This window comes from Salminus brasiliensis, chromosome 1 (assembly GCF_030463535.1).
Source record: "Salminus brasiliensis chromosome 1, fSalBra1.hap2, whole genome shotgun sequence".
NCBI classification, from domain to species: domain Eukaryota; kingdom Metazoa; phylum Chordata; class Actinopteri; order Characiformes; family Bryconidae; genus Salminus; species Salminus brasiliensis.
This window is the reverse complement of record NC_132878.1, coordinates 22,622,533-22,643,863: the sequence shown is the minus strand read 5'-3', so window position 1 is coordinate 22,643,863 and position 21,331 is coordinate 22,622,533. Positions and strand designations below refer to the sequence as shown.

General features: G+C 39.4%; 2 protein-coding genes across 3 annotated transcripts; one reads left to right on the top strand and one right to left on the bottom strand.

Moving 5' to 3' along the window:
• The first annotated feature begins 1,351 nt into the window (after window positions 1-1,351).
• On the top strand, window positions 1,352-5,603 carry rad51d (RAD51 paralog D). The gene is made up of 10 exons (XM_072674579.1): window positions 1,352-1,774; window positions 1,862-1,923; window positions 2,379-2,497; window positions 3,649-3,730; window positions 3,912-4,046; window positions 4,126-4,221; window positions 4,333-4,423; window positions 4,510-4,580; window positions 4,792-4,953; window positions 5,376-5,603. Exons 1-10 carry the CDS (start codon window positions 1,693-1,695, stop codon window positions 5,472-5,474), a joined length of 999 nt encoding a protein of 332 aa, XP_072530680.1. The 5' UTR covers window positions 1,352-1,692; the 3' UTR covers window positions 5,475-5,603.
• lig3 (ligase III, DNA, ATP-dependent) lies at window positions 4,631-19,268 on the bottom strand. Of its 2 annotated transcripts, XM_072674561.1 has the most exons (21): window positions 19,091-19,268; window positions 17,079-17,669; window positions 16,696-16,824; window positions 15,657-15,869; window positions 13,962-14,113; window positions 13,652-13,818; window positions 13,060-13,137; window positions 12,540-12,708; window positions 12,042-12,197; window positions 11,702-11,833; window positions 11,543-11,622; window positions 11,131-11,218; window positions 10,103-10,180; window positions 9,843-9,966; window positions 9,388-9,530; window positions 9,220-9,294; window positions 8,444-8,590; window positions 7,976-8,126; window positions 7,479-7,573; window positions 7,244-7,327; window positions 4,631-7,116 (listed from the first exon to the last, which is right to left on the bottom strand). In XM_072674561.1, exons 2-21 carry the CDS (start codon window positions 17,620-17,622, stop codon window positions 6,883-6,885), a joined length of 3,039 nt encoding a protein of 1,012 aa, XP_072530662.1. In that variant the 5' UTR covers window positions 17,623-17,669; window positions 19,091-19,268; the 3' UTR covers window positions 4,631-6,882. The 2 variants fall into 2 exon arrangements, with proteins under 2 accessions (XP_072530662.1, XP_072530669.1); XM_072674568.1 differs by lacking the exons at window positions 4,631-7,116; window positions 7,244-7,327; window positions 7,479-7,573 and having other exon boundaries at window positions 7,978-8,126; window positions 8,444-8,613.
• Window positions 19,269-21,331: the final 2,063 nt, after the last annotated feature.

Below are 21,331 nucleotides of genomic sequence, written 5' to 3'. Positions count from 1 at the left end.
TTTTTACATTAATATTCATTGAAAGTTAAGAACGTTTTCACTTTCCTGTAAAGTTGCCATTTTGGAGATGCCTTGGACTTATTATCTGACAGATGAAAATATGCATTTTGATGAATACGTGTCGTGCTTCACGAATCCTGAAGAATTTTATTTTACGATTATTTAGGGGGCTTTGCTTAGTAATCGATGCTACGTCTTGTTACTGTCTCTTTTGATAATATCTTTCTTTGAGCCCCAAATCCTTGGTGTCTCTCTCTTTCTCTCTTTCTTTTTCTTTCTCTCTTTCTTTCTCTCTCTCTCTCTCTCTCTCTCTCTCTATATATATATATATATATATGTAGATAGATAGATAGTACTAAGCCAATATACTAATTCCAACAGTCAACAGAGATTTATTTATTTATTTACACTGAATCAAATACCAACTGAGAATACAAATGGCCATATACCAATTTTCCATATAAGAGAACCTGGCAACTCTGCTAGTCACTGTTTACCACGAACCGACAGCAGTCTCTGCAGCGCCGTTTGACTCGTGAACAAATCAGAGTCGTTTTTTTAAGCGAGCCGATTCACGAGTCCACAAAAGTCATAGTCAAACCATTGGTGTCATATTCACACATTAAATGTGTCTAAAATCGCGCGTAAATTTACACAGTAGTCTAATGTATGTGCTTCTAATGGCGATGTACCGTTTTTGACATAGCTACTTGCTCTGTTCTGGACGCGGTCAATGCCTGTATCACTTGTTAATCGTTGTTTACTTCCCTTGCTTTCTCTTTGTACAAAATAAATTCAAATGCTTACATAAAACAGTGTTACCTAAATGAGAATAATAAAATATTTAAATAGGAAAAATAAAGCAATAATGTGCACAACTGGTGTCCGTTGCACGTAGCTAGTGTGGTTGGTGTGGCGCAACAGATAACACCACCACCTGCCATTGAGTTACAACAACACCATGTGGGAGACCAGGGTTCGATTCCCGGTCTGGGTGACTATGCTGTGCTACACCAATAAGAGTCCATGGGCAAGACTCCTAACACCACATTGGCCCTCCTCTGTAATACGACTAACCTTGTAAGTCGCTCTGGATAAGAGCGTCTACTAAATGCCATAAATGTAAATGTAAATGTAGCTAGAACTCACGGGAAAAAAGTCATGAATCAATGAATCACTGAATCGGTGCTCGATGAACTGAATCAGAATTCATTGGAAGAATCGGATCGGTATGGTTCGCGTCATTCCAGGGGGTTTCATCAACGCTTGTTTTCATTGGCTGACACGACGCAGCCGAAGGACACAATCACGTTTTTATTGGGCGACATTTCTGTCGATCTTTCTGCGTCTGTTTTGCTGTGAACGGAAGGCGCGAGTAGGCAGTTAGACAGGGCTATGAATCTGGAGTTGGGTGATGTTGAAACGCAACGAGAAGCTGTTCGTGTTACACACACACTGCTTAATATTTTCGTGAAGGTCCCGCCGGGGAGCAGTGTCTTAGTCACACATCTGTGGGCAATGTAAACTTACAGCTAGCCTGTAGCTAACCACGTCTTCTGTTTGCTAGCTAGCGCAGCGGTTTAGTCCAGAGAGGCGCTGTAGTATTCAGTACAGCGGTAATACTGTGCTAGCTGACTGGATGTAGCACTAGCTATTAGCTTCAGCCAAAGTTAACTTCACGACAAGCGTGTCATGGTGCTTTTAAGGGAAGGCATGTGTCCGGGGCTGAGTGAGGACATGGTGAAAGCTCTACAGGCAGAATGCATCAGAACAGGTAGCTACAACCTGACCGCTCCTTAAGTCGATTCAGCCTTCACTTCACCTGCACACATATCTCAGACATAGCATATTTATCTTTCAGTTGAGGACCTTGTCTCGTCTGACGCAGAAGAACTGGCTCAGAAATGCTCGGTGTCTTATAAGGTCTGTAGTCCTTGATTACATCAATCTTGAGTAAACCCAAAAGACTTATGCTGAAGATCAGCAGTTCTGAAAGTCACCCGAAGCTGCTGACCTTCATCTGCTGCTGATTAGATAATTCCACTAATAAGCACATTTGAGTTTAATAAGTAGATGTTTCTAATAAAATGCTCTTTGTTCCTCATATATGCCCAATCAGTGGTAAACAACAGGAACACATCTGTGTGACCCTTTTATACATCCCTTTATGTACTTAAACCCATCAGTTTTTAATTATGCATGAGTGTGATACTACAGGGCATGTTTGTATGCACTACTGTCTAAATCTGTTTGGTTATCTAAGTAAAAGCACTGATTGAAACAAGCAGGAGAAAATACTCAATAACCAGCCTCGCTTTGACCAGTGTGATTTAAGGACCATGATGTTGCACTAGCACAAGTGTCCTCTATTATTCCAGGCTTTGGTGGCTCTTAAGCGGGTGCTTCTGGCTCAGCACACAGCGTTCCCCATCTCAGGAGCAGACCTGTATGAGGAATTGCTAAGCTCCACTTCTATTCTCTCCACTGGAAATCCCAGGTGATGTCTTTAGAACAGAATGTATATAATGTATACTATATATCTAAGCTGCATGGTACAGATGAAATATATCTAGGGATGTGACAGTTTGATTAGTAATGGTGTATTCTACTGATCATCATGCAATCTGCAACTAATCACTGCAGATTCATTATGTAGGTTAATGGGGGGGGGAGTAAGTGTTACTCTTTGATCCATCTACATGTGACCAGAATGAGTGTACATTCATCAGACCGCGGTGATGTCTGGCTCAGTGGAACGCTCCTCGCACACTTATTGGGAACAGATGCTAAGAGATACAGATGATAATCTGAGATGACTACAGCTCTTGTTTAAGTATTTAATCATTTCCACATTTCTGTGGAATGTCATGTATTGTCAAGACCATTATTCTGATTAGTTTCATGGCTTGCAACATATTACGCAGTACTCACATGACTTTGGTGTACTATATGTAAGTGAGGATGGTTCATATACTACTGTAGAAAACTGCACTGCAACAAGATTGATGATTATAATATGTAATGTAAAATGGATCATCATGTAAACTTAACCAGTTGTGGCTGCAAGGTCTGATCATTTTTGGGGCAGGAGTACAACATACATACACCTTTAACAGACAAAAAAAGATGTTATATACAGGGTAAAAAAAAAAAATTGCACTTTTACCAGACCTATTTTATAGATTGGATATTTTTTAACCGCTTGTCTTGGTTGAACTGGTAGAGTTCAGTTAACTAACTTTGTTGTTTTACTGGCACATACCTAAGCTTTAAGCACAGTCCACACATTTCTGATAGGGCTGAGGACGCTGGGAAGTCCTTTCGAAAAAAACTGAATGTTAGCCTGGTATATCCATTCCACAACCACCTCTGATGTATAATGTGGGTCATTGTCCGGTTGGAACACCCAAATATAATAAAGTTTTAACAATCTGGCTGATGATTTTACACAGCATTTCAGAATCTGATAAAAATAGGCATACATACATAACAAACATGTGCCTGAATAGCATTTACATAAAAGGTCATGAAATATGTTTAAGACCGTAGACTTGCATATAATTTGTATGTCTGTGTACAGCTGTGTTCTGGCATCAGGGCCTTCTTTGTTTCTCAATGTATCAGGTCTCTCTCTCTTTCTCTCTGCAGTGTGGATAAGCTGCTTGACTCTGGCCTATACTCAGGCGAGATTACAGAGCTGGCTGGAGGTCCAGGAACAGGCAAAACACAGGTGAGCTTTTCTCATTTTGACATCATCCAATACATACAACAGATATGCATAAAAATCCATCCATGCACATTTTCACCCATAATTATGCATTTGCCCTTGTTAGTAGTCTCCTATAAGTGGTTCACAGCTTTTAAATAATGTATTTCTTTATTCATTTAAGCTGTTCTTCTGCATCTGTTAGGTGTGTTTCAGTGTGGCCGTCAACACAGCTCATGAGCTCAAGCAGAATGTGCTGTACATTGATACAAATGGTGGAGTGTGTGCTAGCCGGTTACTTCAGATGCTTCAAGCCAAAACAACTAATACTGTAGAGCAGGTAAAACGCATCCAAATCCAATACTTCAAAGCGTTGAGGTGCATAAGCCCAGTTCTTCATGCTGTGTATGTACATACAGATGAAAGCTCTTCAGAGGATCAGGGTGTTCAGAGTGTTTGATGTGTTCTCCTTACTGTGCTGCCTTCAAAATTTAACAGCCAGTGGTCTCCAGAAGGTATACTTACATCATGCATTACAGCCTACTGTTAAATAGTGAAATATGCTGTAGCCATTATACACTTTATTCTGTACCTCTTATCATCAGACTATCTCCTGTCTCTTTTAGGGATCAATTGGAGGAGGATCAGTGAAAGCAGTGATTGTGGATTCTGTCTCTGCTGTGCTTTCTGGCATGCTTGGAGGGAAACAGACTGAAGGTGAAAAATACTTGACCTAAGCTACCCATTTCTCAGTCTGTACTGATATTCCATTACTGTCTATCAGACATTGTACTTCTCTACAGGTATGTCCCTGATGATGCAGGTTGCTTTAGAGCTGAAGATGATTGCCAAGGACTTTAACATAGCAGTTCTGGTAAGTAGAACTGTACGTGTTCATGGTAACTTATTACAGCAATACTACACCAGACAATACCAACATAGCTAATAATAGGTTTGTTAGCATTATGCAAAATAAGTCATGCTCATCCCTACCTGCATGCACTGGCCTCAAAAGCATTTTTTGAATTGGCTAGTTTTTTCAATAAAATACAAGTTTGCACACTGCATATTGAAATGAATGTCAGGTGACCAATCATGTGACACGGGATGGAACCGGTCAGCTGAAATCCGGGTTGGGGCAGTCATGGAGTCATATTCCACGCACACGCATTCACCTGCAGAGAGTGGAACGGCCTGGAGCCCCTTCCAGCTTACGCATAGCTACCCTTACCAAATCATCGCGACAGGTCAGTAGTAGGTTGAACATTAAGTTTATTTATATTTATATATAAATATATAAAAAAAAACAATTCCCTACTCAGTCTTTTATCCACTCATTGGACATATGTGGTGTGTATTAAAGACATTGACACCAGGAGAATACATTTGATTTAGTCAAGTAATGAAAATAGACTGAAACAGCTTACAGTCACTCTGATGTTGGCTGTGGGGTGGTAAAAAGCCTTGATGTTTATGTAGTTTTAAATCTTGAGAGAAGTGTTTCAAATAAAAATTGCACATTTTAAAGCTTAGCTTTTTCTTTAATATGCTGTAGTGTAAACATTTCATATTGTGTACTGTATGTGAGGAGTGAAACCACTGCTTATTGTTTCTTAATTGAAATAAATAAATGCATGCTGAGCCATTGCTTTTTGGATTCTTTTCACAGCCCTGTTATCTGATGGAGGAATTTGACTTATGTCAACAGTCTGAAGAGAAGCTGAGACCTGGAGTGCCAGGCAAGAGGAAATTCAACACTGATACCTAAGCTATGCAGGTGTACCTAAACTCTGATAAAAAAAAAAAGTCATCAGGAGTAACAATTGTATAAAGTAAGCTGTTTTTGTTTGTTTTGAAAGTTATTTGTCATTAAATGTTTACTGTTGCAATTTTTAAAGGGTGTGTGCAAAATTGTTTAATTTTAGCTGTCAACTGTTGCAGTGTCAATCATTAACGAAAAGGGTCACTTCAGACATACTTAGGATAGAAATCAGAACACAAGCAATATTCCAGTGAGCAACAACCACTACTTTGGCTGCAAGAAAGGAGATCCAAATGGTCTTTTAGCATATTTTACTTTAGACGGTCTTGACAATTTTGTATAATTACTGATAAATACCAGGAGTGTAACATCCGAATTGTGAAGTACACCATGCGTGTCTCACAGTTCCTTTGTCAGCATCTGCATCAGCAAGTTACTATACAAATTTACTTTGAATATTTCACCAGATGGTTTCCAACACAGTGTATATCCATGTTTCAAGCTGTTGCAATCATGTTTTATTACAGTCAGATTTTTTTTATTCCCCTCTGTTGTGACTGATATCAGAACTGAAGCATATTTTGACTGATATTTAACACTGCTATCCAGAAACAACCACAATGTCAGTGCTGTCCTGAGGCAGGAACAAACTCTATCCCCTAGAGTTATTACAGATGCTGGTGGCGTCCTGTTTTTGTTTGGTTGTCCATAACAAGCAAGCTTTGCATAATTAAGCTACGTTCGATTCTGTTCATACTTTTAAACCTATAAAATGTCATTCTTTAGTCACTATCAAACTTGGCCCACAGTTGTCAGTGTTGTAAAAGTTTGCATGTGTATGGTTACTATGCAACAAATGTCACAATACCATGATCTAAAAACCTATTGCATATTTTGATGACAAAACACATCTATCTAGTGAGCTAACATGAAAAATCTGTCCATGATGTATATGTACTCCAGAGCAATGATGGCTCTTGCGTGAAAAAAAAAAAAAAAACACCAAAAAAAAAAAAAAAAAAAAAACAAATCCCCTGACTTCATAAATAAAACATTGAAATAGGCATCAACCTATGATACCTGGAGAACCACATCAAAACAACTTGAGTACTGGAAAACCCACATTGCTCTACTTGTATATCCTAATACCACACTCCTGGTAACTCCTGGTACTCCTGTGTAAAATGTTGAGAAATTAAAAAAACAAAAAACAAAAAAACAAACAAAAGAAAACAGGTAAAAAGTTATGAACCCAGTGTGTCCTGAACACACACACTACTGGTGTTATGTTTCAGGATATTTCTGTTCAGCCTGTTTAACACCAAGTGGTCTGAAGGGCACTTTTTTTTTTTAATTTCACAAAGAAAGATGCTGGAGCATTGTGTTTGTGTCCCCAGTGCAGTCCTTACTAGTTTCAGCAAGGCGGAACAACTCTCCTTTTGCGGATGCACTCCCAGATCCAGTTGGAGGAAACTTTCTGGGCCTGGCTGTGTTCCTCTGGCTCAACAAGTGTATGAGTAGCAGAGGCTGCATCATATGCAGGCACCAGGTCTCCATCATATGCCACAAAGTAGCGCTGCAGCTTTTCAAAGTCCGGCACGGTGTCTGGGAGGTAGAGCTTTACACCGGTGAAGATGTCTAGTAAAGTCTGCAGAAAGAATGACTGTTTAGAGTTAAATAAGTATAAGGTAAAATGCTAAACATACTGTATATGTAAATATCATGGGTCAGAAATAAGCACTTCATGTAAAGCTATTACACAGAAGAACACTGACCTTTCCCGGCTGTGGGTCAGGTGTCTTTGCTAGAGCAGCCTTTGGTTTGCTTTGTCCATTGCTGTGAACTGGTTCAGTCTTGATCTGAAATGAACAAAAGCAGTGACCTGAATAAAGCTCTGGAGGAGAGCAGCAAATAAAACTGCAAAAAAGGCACAAAACTTTTCTTCAGTTCAAGGTCTTTGAAACTTAAAAAAGGGGCTTAAGGGAGCTCGGAAGAAGATGTGTGACTGACCTTCTTTGCACGCTGCTCCTCAGCAGGCAGCTTCCTTTTTGCAGGAGATGGAAGTTCAGATTTTACCGGCTTTGGCTTTGGAGCGTGACCATTTTCTGGATTGAAAGAAAGCGCTTTGATTTTAGATGCACGTTGACATGAGTCATTTGAGGAAGAACAAACTTGGAGTAGCAGAGCACAGTGTGCTGTTAAAACAGCAACAAACACTGCATTTCAAGGATACCCCAATTTGACAAAATATTCAAATACAAACCTACACTATTACCTAAAAAAGTGAATAAAAAGAACAATAAAATACTAAAATACTTTTACATCTGTGATCCAATCTAAACAGATTCACAACAAATTCAAGGCACACACACACAAAAAAAAAACAGATTAAGTGTAATGTATTACATGTCATTTAAAAATGAATTAAGTCTGATATATAAAAAAATAATAATAATTAAAAAAAAAAAAAACATGCACACACATAGAATATGGTCCAGGTTACTTACTGGGCTTATTTGTGCTTGCTGCTCCATGAGCAGCAGAAGGAGAGCTTCCTCCACTGTCCCCTCCTGAGGAACCTTTTTCATCTTTAATGTTTGTGGATGGTCCTGCAGTCACCTCGAAATCACACCTCTCCTTTGAGACACGATAAAGCTCCTAAACAAAGGGTTTAAAGGGAAGAGTTGACATTTTAGCTGTTGACCACTTTGCTGTAAACATCTTTTGTATTGTTACTCTGTATGCTAGGTACTGCATTCCTGCAGCACTGAAACATAGATTCACATCATTATTATTATTAAATAGTCAGTGTTGCTTGTTTTGTTTTTTTTTGTCTGGTTACAAAAAAAAAAAAAAAAAAAAAGAAGAAGAGTAAACATGGTCTATCACTTTAAAACCATTTGGGAAAACTATGGGTTCAACCCATATGCATGCAGTGATTAGCACACCAGAGAGACAGTTTACAGTGACTAAACCTTGAGCTGAGGAAGGTTTGTGGCTGTCTTCCAGTCCTTGTCATCACGCATACGAGTGCATCGGGGGAAGCGAATGGAGATGCCGTCAGCTGTGTGCATCTCTGACTTGGAGAACTCTGCTCCTGTGATCTCCCAAACTGGTGCGTTCTGTGAATTTGGAACATTAGATTCTTTTTTTTTTTTTTTTTTTTTTTTTTAACAAAGAACAAAATGGATTAAGCAATTCATCCACCAGTTCCAAATGTACATCTCGGGAAAATTAGTGAAATGGCCTGGAAGTTGTTATAGGTGATGTTTACAACTTCTCTGCTAAGTAATTCAGGTCACTAGAAGCTTTACGTAGCTATGCCTTGAAGTTCCGAAGATTCACCTTACCAAGGAAGACAAACAGTGGAGCATGGCAAGGCTGGTTGAACAAACCACATCACATCTTCTGAACGATTACGCAAAAGCTACACTAGCTTTGGTTTAAATTAACACTACCAAGATTACATGCATGAAATTCATCCTTCATTTATTGGTCATAGAAACATTACTCATATAACATTTAATTGAATTCAGGTTTGGGTTCCTTGGAGATATGCTGCATGGCATATTGATCATTTTTTAAAAATGACATACTTTGAAAAATAAAAAACAACACTCAGAAGGCTGATAGCACATGTTAAAACTGATTGGTTAGAGGAATTTGAATATTACATATTGCAGCTTTCAAGCTGAAACAAATTTATGCAGACTATAAATAGCCATTCATACAAAATGTTCCTTTTTTTTACCTCTGGATCCCGGATGAGAAAATCTGGATAGTAGTTCTTGACAATGTTTAACCAGCTAGGAATCTTGCTAGGATCCTGCAAAAACAGTCATAAAGACATGCATTACACTGTGCCTGTGTATTTAAGGACAGCAAAGACAAAAGTGCAGATCATACTCTTTAGCTTTACCTTGCCAATTTTAATCATATCTAACTCCTTCTGCAGTCTGGCTAGAGTGGCGTCATCATAACCTCCTGAGCATTTGGTCACAGTGCACCACTTCTTTGAGTCTGGATCATAGCATCCCATAAGGAAACTGGACATTATTCCACCTGTTGAGAATAGTAATTGATCAAACCATTTTTTTCTTTGCTACATTTGAAATATATAACTGTCCAAATATTGAACCACTGTAGTTGTGCTGGTTGATATAATCCAAATATATATTTTAGTTCCATTAACAAAGTTAATGCACTTATGCTTCTTGAGGGCTGCTACTTTAAGCTAAAAGAAAGCATTTTACTAAACCAAACAGTATATTCGTTATCTATCAAATATCACTGAAACATAAAAGCAATTACAGTATACCAATAGAGACAGCACAATGCTCAGCACTGGTTAACTATGTAAAGCATTTTACACACCTTTGGAGCCTGACCCATAAAACCCCCCCAAGACCACCAGGTCTGCAGTGTCAGCCATGGCTCCTTCATTCAGGTAATCTTTCTTCACCTTTAACCAGTGACGTTTCCCAGGCTCATACTGCCCCTGCAACAAATAAAGATCCATCTGTCATGCAAGTACCAGAATGATGGCTGGGCGTTCAACTGAAATTGCACATAAAGCAAACATGACACTTAAACAGTCAACATGATAAAGGAGCTATGAAACAAGTACACCTCACCTTAATATCTTTAAGCACCAGTCCTTCAAGTCCCTCTCTGATGACTCGCGTGATCATTTCAGCCAGATCAGCAGCTCTCTGACAAACAAGATGAACAAGCCTCATTACTCTCTCTCTCTCTCTCTGCTCTCTCTCACTCAAATTAGAAAAGTGCCTGGAGTTCACAACCTAGGCACAATATAAAGCAGCACTAAAATAAGGTTTGGTATGACACAGGGATCAAAGACAAACTGGCCAACATCAAAGTTAATATTCCCAATTTAAAGATCCAAGATGCAGTGGCATGGCAAAACCTTCGGCATGCACCTCTTGAGATCGAGTCAATTGTGGACTGTTAGACATGTTTATGATTATTATGCCTGCTGTAAAAGCCATACTCTTTTCATCTTCATCATTTTTTTTTAGACAATGTGATGTTTGAGTCCAGAATTCCAATGCCACTTAACAGTTCATGTTAATTATGACATGAACAGTTCATGAAATTGTGCATCCTTTTTGTCTCCAAACATACCTTTGCTCATTGTGGCAAGAGTGTTTTATTTAAATTCAGCAGTTCACAAGGACTTAGATTTTCTGTTGAAAACTTCCTTTGAGGACACAGGAAGAAAGGTTGTCTTCCTAGGACTTCAATCAAGGTCATTTGTGCTGGAGTTTGCAAAATCGTTGTAAATGTCTTTTGCACTGCAACAGCGAGTTTTGCCGATGGCTGCGGATTGTTGGGTGAAGGTTTGCAGAGTCAGAGTATTTGTAAAGCTTGAGGCCATAGCTCTTACAAGCTAATTAATGTCTGAGATGTAAAAGTTATCGGAGAGCTGAAATCTCTTTTGCATGGTGTTTCTTTCCATTTTTCACTCTAAACTTTTTCTTTTAGTTACAATGAAGGTTTTATCTTCATGCCTTTCGGAGATCAGTTCTCACACTATTCACACCAACAGAAATTGACCGGATATTACCAAACAGGAAAGAAAACCATATGAAAACTGACCAAACTGTACAAAACTTAAATAAAGCAATTAAGGCAAACTTACTGTGACATGTTTCATTTCTGAAAACAGAATCCTGTTAGGAACCTCTACCATGTTGTCGTGGAGAAATTTTCTTCTCTCACAGAGCGGCCTGGAAAACATTGATAAGGCCTTATTCCAACAAACGTCATCAAAAGACCATTTAATTAGTGAAAGAAAAATAGAGGCATATTTGATTTAGAATTTCTTTTAAAACAATTACTGTTCCACAAAACCCTTTTGTGCTAGGCCAGCTGCAGATATCTACCTTCACAGTGACATTAGTTTTAGCTGGTACCATGACATAAAATATAACTTTCTTGTTTTATGCCCTTTGACTAAAGATTACATTTTAACTCACCGCAAAAAAATACCAATTCAAAATACAAATTTAATTATGAGTACAAAAGTTTAATTAGGTAGTACAAATACTCACTTGTCCATAAGACTGACTCCATTAAAATAAATACAGTCAAATACAAAGAGGCCGACTTGTGCATCTTGGAAGGCTGCTTTCTGAAACAAAAAGATAAAATACAGTGAGCATCTCTGAAGCACATTTCTAATTGCAAAGAAAAATGTTTTAATGGTTTACTTTGTGAACTCCTAATGTTCCGAAAGGCAGAGGTTTGCTGGTCTTTGTGTCAATCAGGAGGACTTCAGCATCAAGTATCATGCTGTGGCCACCAGCAAAAGCCTGAGGTATAAACTCTTTAAAATGTGCCACCTAAGAATAAAAAAAAAAACAAATAAACAAACTAACAAAAAACAGTTAAGCACTGAAATCATGGTGATTTGCTGATTTGTTAGACACTTGTACACTGCATTCAGAGTAGGTAATATTAATAATAATAATAATAATAATAATAATAATAATTCAGAATGTTTAAGTAGGTAAGAATGGTATGTCATTCTTGATGTGTAACATCACTTACCTTGTGAGGCAGCACAGGTTTGAGACTGCGGCTGAAGTAGCTAAAATGGTCTCCATTCTTGTGCACTTGCACGCGCTCACCATCATACTTGATCTCAGAGTACATTCCGTTTGGGCACTTCTTCATGGCATACTCGATAGATTTACATGCTTCTGCCTAGAAATAGAATCATTCAATTACAACTTCTCAGAAGTTTAGTAATTTGTTTTTAACTGCTCTTTGTCTCATTAATTATTAGCACACAATAATGCCTAATACAAATATAACTCAAATTAAGTACAGTGTGTTGCCTTTTTAGGTTCTCAGGGTTTTTCCTCAATTATGACATTATTCACCCAAGAAGTGATCTGGATCTCTTTTAGTACAGAACACCTGTATTATCTTCTCCACTCGCAAAATAAAATGAATATGATGGCAATCAGTTTACATCACATGCACCTAACTATAGGGTGTACTTATTGTATGCATAGGTTTGATCATATATATAGGGGCTCTGACCAACATGGGTTGAACAGGGGTCATAAGTGTAGCCTCCACACTCAGGAGCTTCCTTGGTCCGTTCCCGTTAGACGCCTCCTGCTGGTTCCGCAGAACCCTGTCAATCACATCACCAAGATTTCGCGAAGCTTTGAATGCATCGTAAGCATTGGGGTCCAAAGCATCCAGACTGCAGAAGAAGGAAAGATTAAATGGTCATCAGTGGAACACAGCAGACAAAAAAAAAGAGCATGCTGTAAATATTCTCTTGCTAAGCTTAACTTATGCCTTACAATTTCAGCCAAAACAATCATATACAGTGATGCACAAATGTACTCTCATTGCAAATTTGAAAGCCACAGCACGTATTCCTTATGCAACATGCATACATGTTACATCAGAAACATGCACTTCTATTTAAATCAGTAGAAAACACTGTTTTGAGTAACTTCAAATGAACCTGTATGCCAAGAAAAATATAATACCACCATAAACATTTTCGAACTCTCTGGTGTGAGATTTAGTGTTCAGTATTACTTACACATGTTTGGCCCCAGAATTAATCTTCAGATCATGTTTGACAAGTCGGATGTAACATTTCAAGTCGTTTCCTGTGCATCTGTATTTAAAAAAATAATAAATAAATAGATGAATTTCTGTTATAAAACTGACCCACATAAGGCTGAACAGTGTATAAACAGTTCTAAACCTTTATAATACTGAAATGTGGATTTCATTTACAAAACTTAGTAGAAAGATTTACCTCCCACTATTACTGTAAACAGTATAAAATAAGCATTTGGAACTGGTTTCTTAAACTCAGTATAAAGCCATGTCTATACTAAAAAACATTTCAAAAGGTGTTTCACCATCAACACTACACTTGATAAATGTCTCGGAAACCAGCTCTTAGCTTTTTTTTTGTTTATGTACTGCCATAATATTGTTTGGCACTTTGCACAGACACAAGTTAGCTTTTAGTTATTTAGCACAATACATCACACTTCACACTGGTGAATTCCATATTAATTTTCATACAGTCCTTGTGCAACTGTCCGAAATGCACAAAAAAAAAAAAAAAAAAAAAAAACACTAATTAGCAAATGGGAGTGAATGACACTGGTGAGTCTCACTTCTTAGCAATGTCCTGGAGCTCTGCCTGCTGGTCGTCTTCTCTGGTAAGCTGAGCCAAACGGCTTAGCGAAGCATCCACTTCCTGGATGGTCAGAAGACTCTTGGCTGCAGAAGGAAAGGACTTGCTGGCATCGAAAAACATCCTCACTGTTTCAGAAACATCTCCCTTTGGCAGACAGGCAAAAAAACACAAATTAAAAGAAACAATTATTTAAAATAAAAAAATAAATAAATAAATAAAAAGCAACAAATCCTATCCAAAGTAAGCCGTTTATGCTGTTTCTGAAAGATTATGTAGTAATAACAGACCTGTTCCAAATCTCGCACCATCTCTTCCTGATTGCAGTTTAAGATGCGACTGAAGAGCTTGACAATTTGCTTGTCATTGAGATTGTAAACACTCTTCACCACTCCTGGAAGAAGCAGCTTCACTGTCAGGTACAGGTCGCCTTTAAACTTATCTGGTTTGGAGGGAGAGAGAAGAAAAACATATCTAGTCACCATTACGGATGATTGGCAGTCCTGGACCTGGGAGGGCACTGTTTATTTTTCTCACATTCTTACATGCTCCATTTAACTCATTGCCTAATGACCAAGGCCTTTAGCAGTGCAAAAACAGGGAAAACAAATAAGCATGCAATAAAGGTCTTATATTTGAAGACTCATACAGTTGTGAACCATACACCCACTGAGCAATTTATTAGGAAGGCCTGTACACCTACTTATTCATGCAACAATCTAAACAGCCAATCATGTGACTGCAGTGCAGTAAATACAATCTTGCAGATACAAGCCAGCAGCTTCAGGTAATGTTCACCATCAAACATCATAATGGAGAAAATGATCTCTGTGATTGAGCGTGGCATGACTGTTAGTGTGAGACAGGCTTCTAACACTTCTGATCTCCTTGGATTTTTGGAATTTTCCAGCACCATGACCTCTAGAGGTTCTTTAGAATGGCGCAATAAAAACAAAACAGCCAGTGAGCAGCAGTTCTGCAGAGGGGAAGGCCTTGTTGAGAGAGCTCAACAGAGAACGGCCAGACTGGTTTGAGCGGACAGAAAGGCTACAGTAACCTAAATATCCACTCTACACCATTGGTGAGCAGAAAAGCATACAGAATACACAGCACAGGTGGAGAGGCTGTGGCTGCAGTGGGCAAATGGCCATAAAAACTGAACAGTTTAAGAATCTGATTCAATCTAGATTTCTATGAAGGCATACAGATGGAAGTGTCAGAAGGTTGTATCAACAGCTTGAGTTGACCTAATCTGCTCTGTGTCAATGGTCCAGGCTGGAGGTGGTGTCCTGGGGTGAGAAATGTTTTCCTGGCCCATTAATACCAACCACCACTTGACCACAGCCTGCTTGAGTATTGTTGCCATGTGCATCTATTCATGGGCATCATTTACCTTTATCTTCCAAACACTACATCAGGCTTGATGATGCAATATGTCACAAAGCAAAAGCCATCTCAAACTAGTTTTATGAACATGACAATGACTTAAATGTGGTGTATTCCTAGTCTCTGGATCTGAATCCAATAAAACATCTTTGGAATGTGGCAGAATGGGGGATTTGCAGCATCAAATTGCACTTGAAAAAGCTGTAGGAATTACATGACCCAATCATGTCAACACCAACCAGAGTCTTAATTTTCAAACATCTTGTGGAATACATGACACAAAGAACTGAGACGATTTTGAGGGCAAAAGTAGGCTCTACCTAGTATTAGTATAGAGTTCCTAATAAAGTGCTGGGTGAGTATACACAAGAGAAATACAGACAGTACACTAAGATGTATATAGTTTGAGAATCACCAGAGAACATTGAACTTTAGTCCAATACATTAGTAAATAATTCACTATTACATTTAAAGTTTGTTGTATAACTTTTAAAACTGATGCAGCAGGATCGGCACCTTCAGATCATTGCACCATTTTAATACCTCCAGTAGCTTCTGACCTAATACCAACTCATAACCAAAATAATTGTAAAACCTACCTCCACCAGTACCCTTCCTTAAGAAGTCCCTGATGATCTCAGTCTTTGCATTGTAGCTGGACTTCTCAGCCACCATGGCACAGAGCTTGCGGAATTCGCGGAAAAGGCAGTCCTTATGGTCAGGCTCGCTGAACTGAGCAGACAGAGTGCTGCCCTGAGAGGGTTTTTTTGGAGAGGGGCCTGGGCTTGAAGAGGACGAACCTGCCTTTGTGGCTGATTAAGACAAGAAGCAAAATGTAAAGTTACCTTGGGTCTGTGTGGCAAATGTTTTGCTGAGACAGCCAATCACATGAAACAGGGAGAGGAGTCAAGCAGGTAGAATGGACTAGTAAGAAAATCCTGTTTTATGAGACTGACTAATATAACAGAGGTGATTTAGTTCACTTTAGTTTCAGATTTAGCTGTAAGATCAAAGATCATGTGTGCTGCTGGGTAAAAGCCAATTAAAAAGCAAAAAAAAAAAAAAAGGGTCTGCCGATCCCTTCATGCTTTAAACTTCACAAATCTGTATCTAAAACTAACTAATATTTGCATAAGCAGATAACCATATGTGCACTGAGCTGAAACAACACCAACACAACCACATCCACCACACACTTAACATTTAGGGAAAATCTTGTATATTTTGAGGTCACTGAAAGACAAGTGATTTACTTTGCTTTTATTAAGGCAAAGGTTGGTTATTTTGAGAAATCCAGGATTTGGACCCTTTGTGTTTTTTTCCTCTAGGGATGTAAATTCCACTGACTGTAAAGCATCTTTGTGTATGAGACAGGCACAATGTAGTTTACAATCCATTATTGTATTATTATTGTTGTTATTATTATTGATAACAATAATAATTTGTATTTGGACGTTTCTATTGAAATTAGTATTTACAAAAATGCAGATAATGAAAATAAACATCAATTATTAGAACTGTAGACTAAACCAGAGAAGCAAAATAAACTGTACTTAGACTTTTGGCTGGTACTGGAGGAACTCCGAGCCTACTGCTATTATCAGTAATGACATGTTAGTGTTAGCTATGATTTTATACCTGTGAAGCCAGAAAACTTGCGTGGCGCGTTGACTGTCGGATCAGCAAGAGGCGCCGACAACTGCCCACTGTTGTTAACTTTGGCTTGTGCCTTCTTTTTTGGAGTTGCGTTTGCTTTAGCAGCCAGTTCTGATGAGACAAGAGAAACACAGAAGACAAGTTAAAGTGACTGTTTTAGTGAAACGACTCATTTGATATTTGCTGTGTCGCTAAAAACGAAGACAAGTCGACATCCTGTAGGTACTATTGCCCATTCATCATTCAATGACGGCAGTGAAGCTGCAGTAATCAGACTGGTTTCAACTCCGATCCTGGACTTTCAGTGCCTTGAATAGCTTGTTTTCCCTGCTGTAATACACCTGGGTGAACAAGCCCCTTCTTACCTGTACAATGCTTATTGATCAGCTCTTTATCCTCATCCTGAAGCTCCTCCCAGCCTTCCAGATCGGTGATGTCTTCTATCTTCTTGGTGGTGGCCCGAGCCCGCTCCAGCTTCTCAAAGATGCACTTCACATGGTACCACTCCTTCATCTCTCCAGCAGACTCACTGAACGGGTTGGGTACAATCTTGCCGATTCGAACCAGACCCTTCATGATTTTGTCCTTGCATTTCTTGCAGCCCGCAGTGCCACGTTTGGCATATTCTACACAGTACCTCTGCTCTGCCATGTTGTGTGGGTCACCCTGCCACAGAGGCCAAGACTCACAAAAAGACAGAGAGGAGAAACTGAACTGTCTGGATGGTGTGGAATGGGTCAAACTACCATAAGGTTTGGAGACTAAGCCCCTGTTTGGAATTGGAGTCCAGGAGCACTGTGGGAATGGCTGTCTCCTTAGTCTTTGCCACAAAGGAAACCTCCTACACAGTGCTGACAAAGGTGCACCGCTGAGAGCTCTTATTGTCTTGCAAACGCAGAGACCATGCATCCAGTTTATCCAGAAAGGTGCAGCATGTTAATCCAGCAAGAGGCTTTCTAGAAGACAGAATAGTGTGTTAGCATCATTTCACGCGTGTGCACCCTTACATCACAATTATCATCACCATATCAGCTTATAACTGCAAGGCTATTGTGAAATTACAACATAACAGTAAGGCACAGGCATTTGCAAGACATTTTCATTTTTACTTTTTAGGGATTTTTATGGTGTTGAAAGTTTCCTCTTCAGTTTTGCACTGCCGTCAAAAGGCCAATATTGAATATTTTTCATGAACATATCTGCCAATACAGCATATAAACTGTAGAAACCAGGCCTGTATCTACACTTTACATGCATGGCTTTTGGCTGATACTCTTATCCAGAGCGACTACCTTTGAATCATGTTTTACAGGTGTAAATATAGATGTCATTAGCGTAGTGCGTGTATGCTTGCCTGGCCGAGGAATCAAACCCTAGTCAGCTACAAGGAGGGCAGCGTGCTTACCCAGCTCCATATAGCATTTACATTATTGGGATTGCAGATGAACTAATAAAATGAAATAATCTAAAAAAATAATCTAATAAAACATAGCCTAGGCACTAAAACCATCAGCCCAGCACCACATAAACACCCTGCTCTAGTGGAGTTCAACAGCTCATAAAACATCAGCCTAAAATGTCCACATAAGCTAAACATTTGCCTGATGCCAATCTGATTCTGGCTCCCTCTGCACAGTGTATTTAGAGACACAGCCACATCAGCTCCACTTGCACTGATGAGTTCTGGTCAGTCAGTGAAAACGTGGCTCAATGGCTATTTCTATTAGTCTTGTACCTTTGCTGTGGAGATTACAACAAGCTGCTGTTGTTGCTGCTGCTGCTGCTGCTGCTCCTACAAACACATGGCTGTTCTGACTGCTCTCTCTCTCCCTCCCTCCCTCGTCCATGATAAAGGGACTGCTTAAGGGATCTTAGTGAACTGGTCAGTCTGCAGACTGGACTCATTCGCTGAAACAGGGAATACTGTAGCTACAAACTTAAGGACCCACGTCTGAAATTCAGTGCTGGGTCTAGCATTAACAAAAGCCTCTCTGTTCAAGTGAAGAGCCTGGTCTAACGTGACGACCTAGCTAGCTAGCTAGTACACTGTAGGGTTCTAGCTCAGTTCACCATGACAACAAAGTGAGCTAGTCTTTCATACAACACAGTAATGCACAGATATATAGCTAGCTAGCACTAACTAGCTAGCTAATTACATTCAAAGCTGTGCCGTGTGCCTGCCTCGAAAGGTAAAGGACACCGTGTAGTCTGGCCCAAGCAGAACGGACATACACCACCAAGTGAGTAAACTTTAGGTTAGCGCTACGTGTATTATGCATGGAGTGAGCTGATAGCAGGTTAGCCTAGCTGACTTTAACCCAGGCGCTGTAGTAACGTGCACTTAGCTACGGGGTCGCACACGAAGCAGTCCGCCTACCTGGCGTCTCTTTCACCCGTTTTTGACTGAGCCGCTGGCTCCGTCGAAGCCCGTTGTTCGCGGTGTTGGTAGAAAGTGATGAAACGAGGTGATCCTGGAGCCACAGGGGAGACACACAACTGTGGACTTTAAGTCAAAGCCACGCGCTTCCTCTTTGTTTGCAGTCCTTTCCGCTACACTGCGCATGCGCCCGAACGGTCAGCATTGTTTTCTGCCGACAGAAAATGGGCAGCCCTGCTCTAGCCCACCTCTCCTAGCCGACTGCGCGCAGGGGTCCCTGCTAAAAACACAGCCTCAGATGCCGTGTTTTAAACAGCAACAGTCCCTAACAGGACGGTCATCTCCGCAACTGTTTGGTAATTCGGGGTTGAGTTCAGTCCATGCGGACTTTGGATCAGTGTTTTTAGATATATTTTTGCTGTAGAAACCTTGTATCTCCATTTTCGCAGTATTTTACTTTTTTTTTTTTTTTTTTTTTTTTTTAAATCTGGCAGCTGAATGATTGTTTTGCTGCTCCACCATTATCAAGGTAGGTGGCCAGCATGATCATCATCATAATACTGCTTGTTGACCAGCAGGGCCACGCTGGTTTATCAGCATGGCCACCGGTATGGGTAGCCTGCCCACACAGGTTTATTAAAGCAGATTTAGCAAACCAGCAAAGCAGCATGTTTGACGAAGTTTGGTCAAGCTGGTCATGCTGATAGACAGCCTGGTCCATCAAAGTCAAATGAAAACAACAGTTGTTTGTTTGTTTGTTTGTTTGTTTTTGACCCTGATAAAGAAATACTGATAAATACTGCAAAACTTTTAAATGTAAAGGATGAATGTTATGTTTGATGTTAGAGGGTACTTACTGCTGTCTCTTTAAGAAAAGCACAACACAAATAAACCTTGCCTTCTTTCTACATGCAAATATAGCTTAGTAACATTAGAACATCACGTCTCTGTAAAAATGCAATTACTAGTAAGAATTAAATGTTCACTAGAAATCATGATTTTTTTAGTAAGAATGTAAGAAATGTACTTTTTGGTAGGTGCAATAAAATTTTCACATGTGAATTTTCATTTTGTATAATATTAAGATAATAAATTAAAGCTAAAATGGCCAGTCTTAGTGTTCATATGTTGGCATGTACCCTGATTAGCATTCATGTTGGTCAGCATTCTTGTATGAAACAGTATAAAACTTGAAAGTGTCCCTTTTTTAGCAAAATACTCCAGAAACACTTGCATTTCTTAAACAGGCCAAAAGATGTCAGCAGTGCCATCATAGACCATTCAGGAGAGTAAAATCCCTCATTCTGCTATTGTGTTTTGAGATCAGTGGGTACTGACTCTTAAAGTGAGTTCATCTCACACTTCGAAAGCTCAGAGCCCCTTTCCATCTGCATCACAAGACATCATCATCATCATTTGCATCTGATGAAACAGCTTTGAAACAGCAGGTAGACTACATACTCTGTGAATACTTATTTATTAATCTGTCTTGAGCCATTCCAGTGATGTTCAGCAAATACATGAAGAAATAAAGCTGCAAGACCTTCAGCTCTGCCCCCCCCCCCCCCACACACACACACCCCAAAGCCCTCTGCAGCAGTAAAAACCTATAATTTATGACACCCTTCCAAATTACACAGTCATCGTTGAAGATCTTGCAAAACACCCTGCGATTGATCGACTAGTGCTGGACTTCTCCATGCTCTTATGCTTCTCATTACTGCTGCCCACTTACACTGTTGGACAATTACGTAGAATTAAATAAGTCAGCAGGACCATGGACATTATTTAGCATAAATAACAAAGCTCACTTTTTTCATTTAGATTTTGAGTATGGATTAGTCATAAAATCTGCAGATAATCCTTCCTTGAAATATCAGAAATGGCAACTTTCCAGGAATAAAAAACATGTACAGACCATGGCTGGTTTAAAGGAAAATGTGTTAACCCATACTGTATACACACATACTGTATATTGGCACTGTCATGCAAAAACCTTGTATCTCCAATTTTAAGAGGTGTCAGAATTTCATGATGAATGGACCAATAGGAACACCTTGAAATGACTTACAATGAAATCTTGTCACATTTACATTGTTTTCCCCCTGTCTTTCCATATATATGCACTGTATAAGTTAATGCATTTCCTTCAGGCCACCCATAGTTCCTGGCTGAAGCAGCGGAATGTGTGCAGGACGTTGCTCTGATGGAATTCATGGCTGATTCTCAAATGGCTCCAGA

Coding starts and splice junctions, on each gene's coding strand:
- lig3 (XM_072674561.1), bottom strand. CDS start 17,622: ATGCATGGTCTCTGCGTTTGCAAGACAATAAGAGCTCTCAGCGGTGCA. Junction 16,825..17,078: donor GATCAATAAGCATTGTACAG/GTAAGAAGGGGC, acceptor TTGTCTCATCAG/AACTGGCTGCTAAAGCAAAC. Junction 11,623..11,701: donor GAACATTAGGAGTTCACAAA/GTAAACCATTAA, acceptor TTTTTGTTTCAG/AAAGCAGCCTTCCAAGATGC.
- rad51d (XM_072674579.1), top strand. CDS start 1,693: ATGGTGCTTTTAAGGGAAGGCATGTGTCCGGGGCTGAGTGAGGACATG. Junction 4,222..4,332: donor CAGCCAGTGGTCTCCAGAAG/GTATACTTACAT, acceptor TGTCTCTTTTAG/GGATCAATTGGAGGAGGATC. Junction 4,581..4,791: donor ACTTTAACATAGCAGTTCTG/GTAAGTAGAACT, acceptor AATGAATGTCAG/GTGACCAATCATGTGACACG.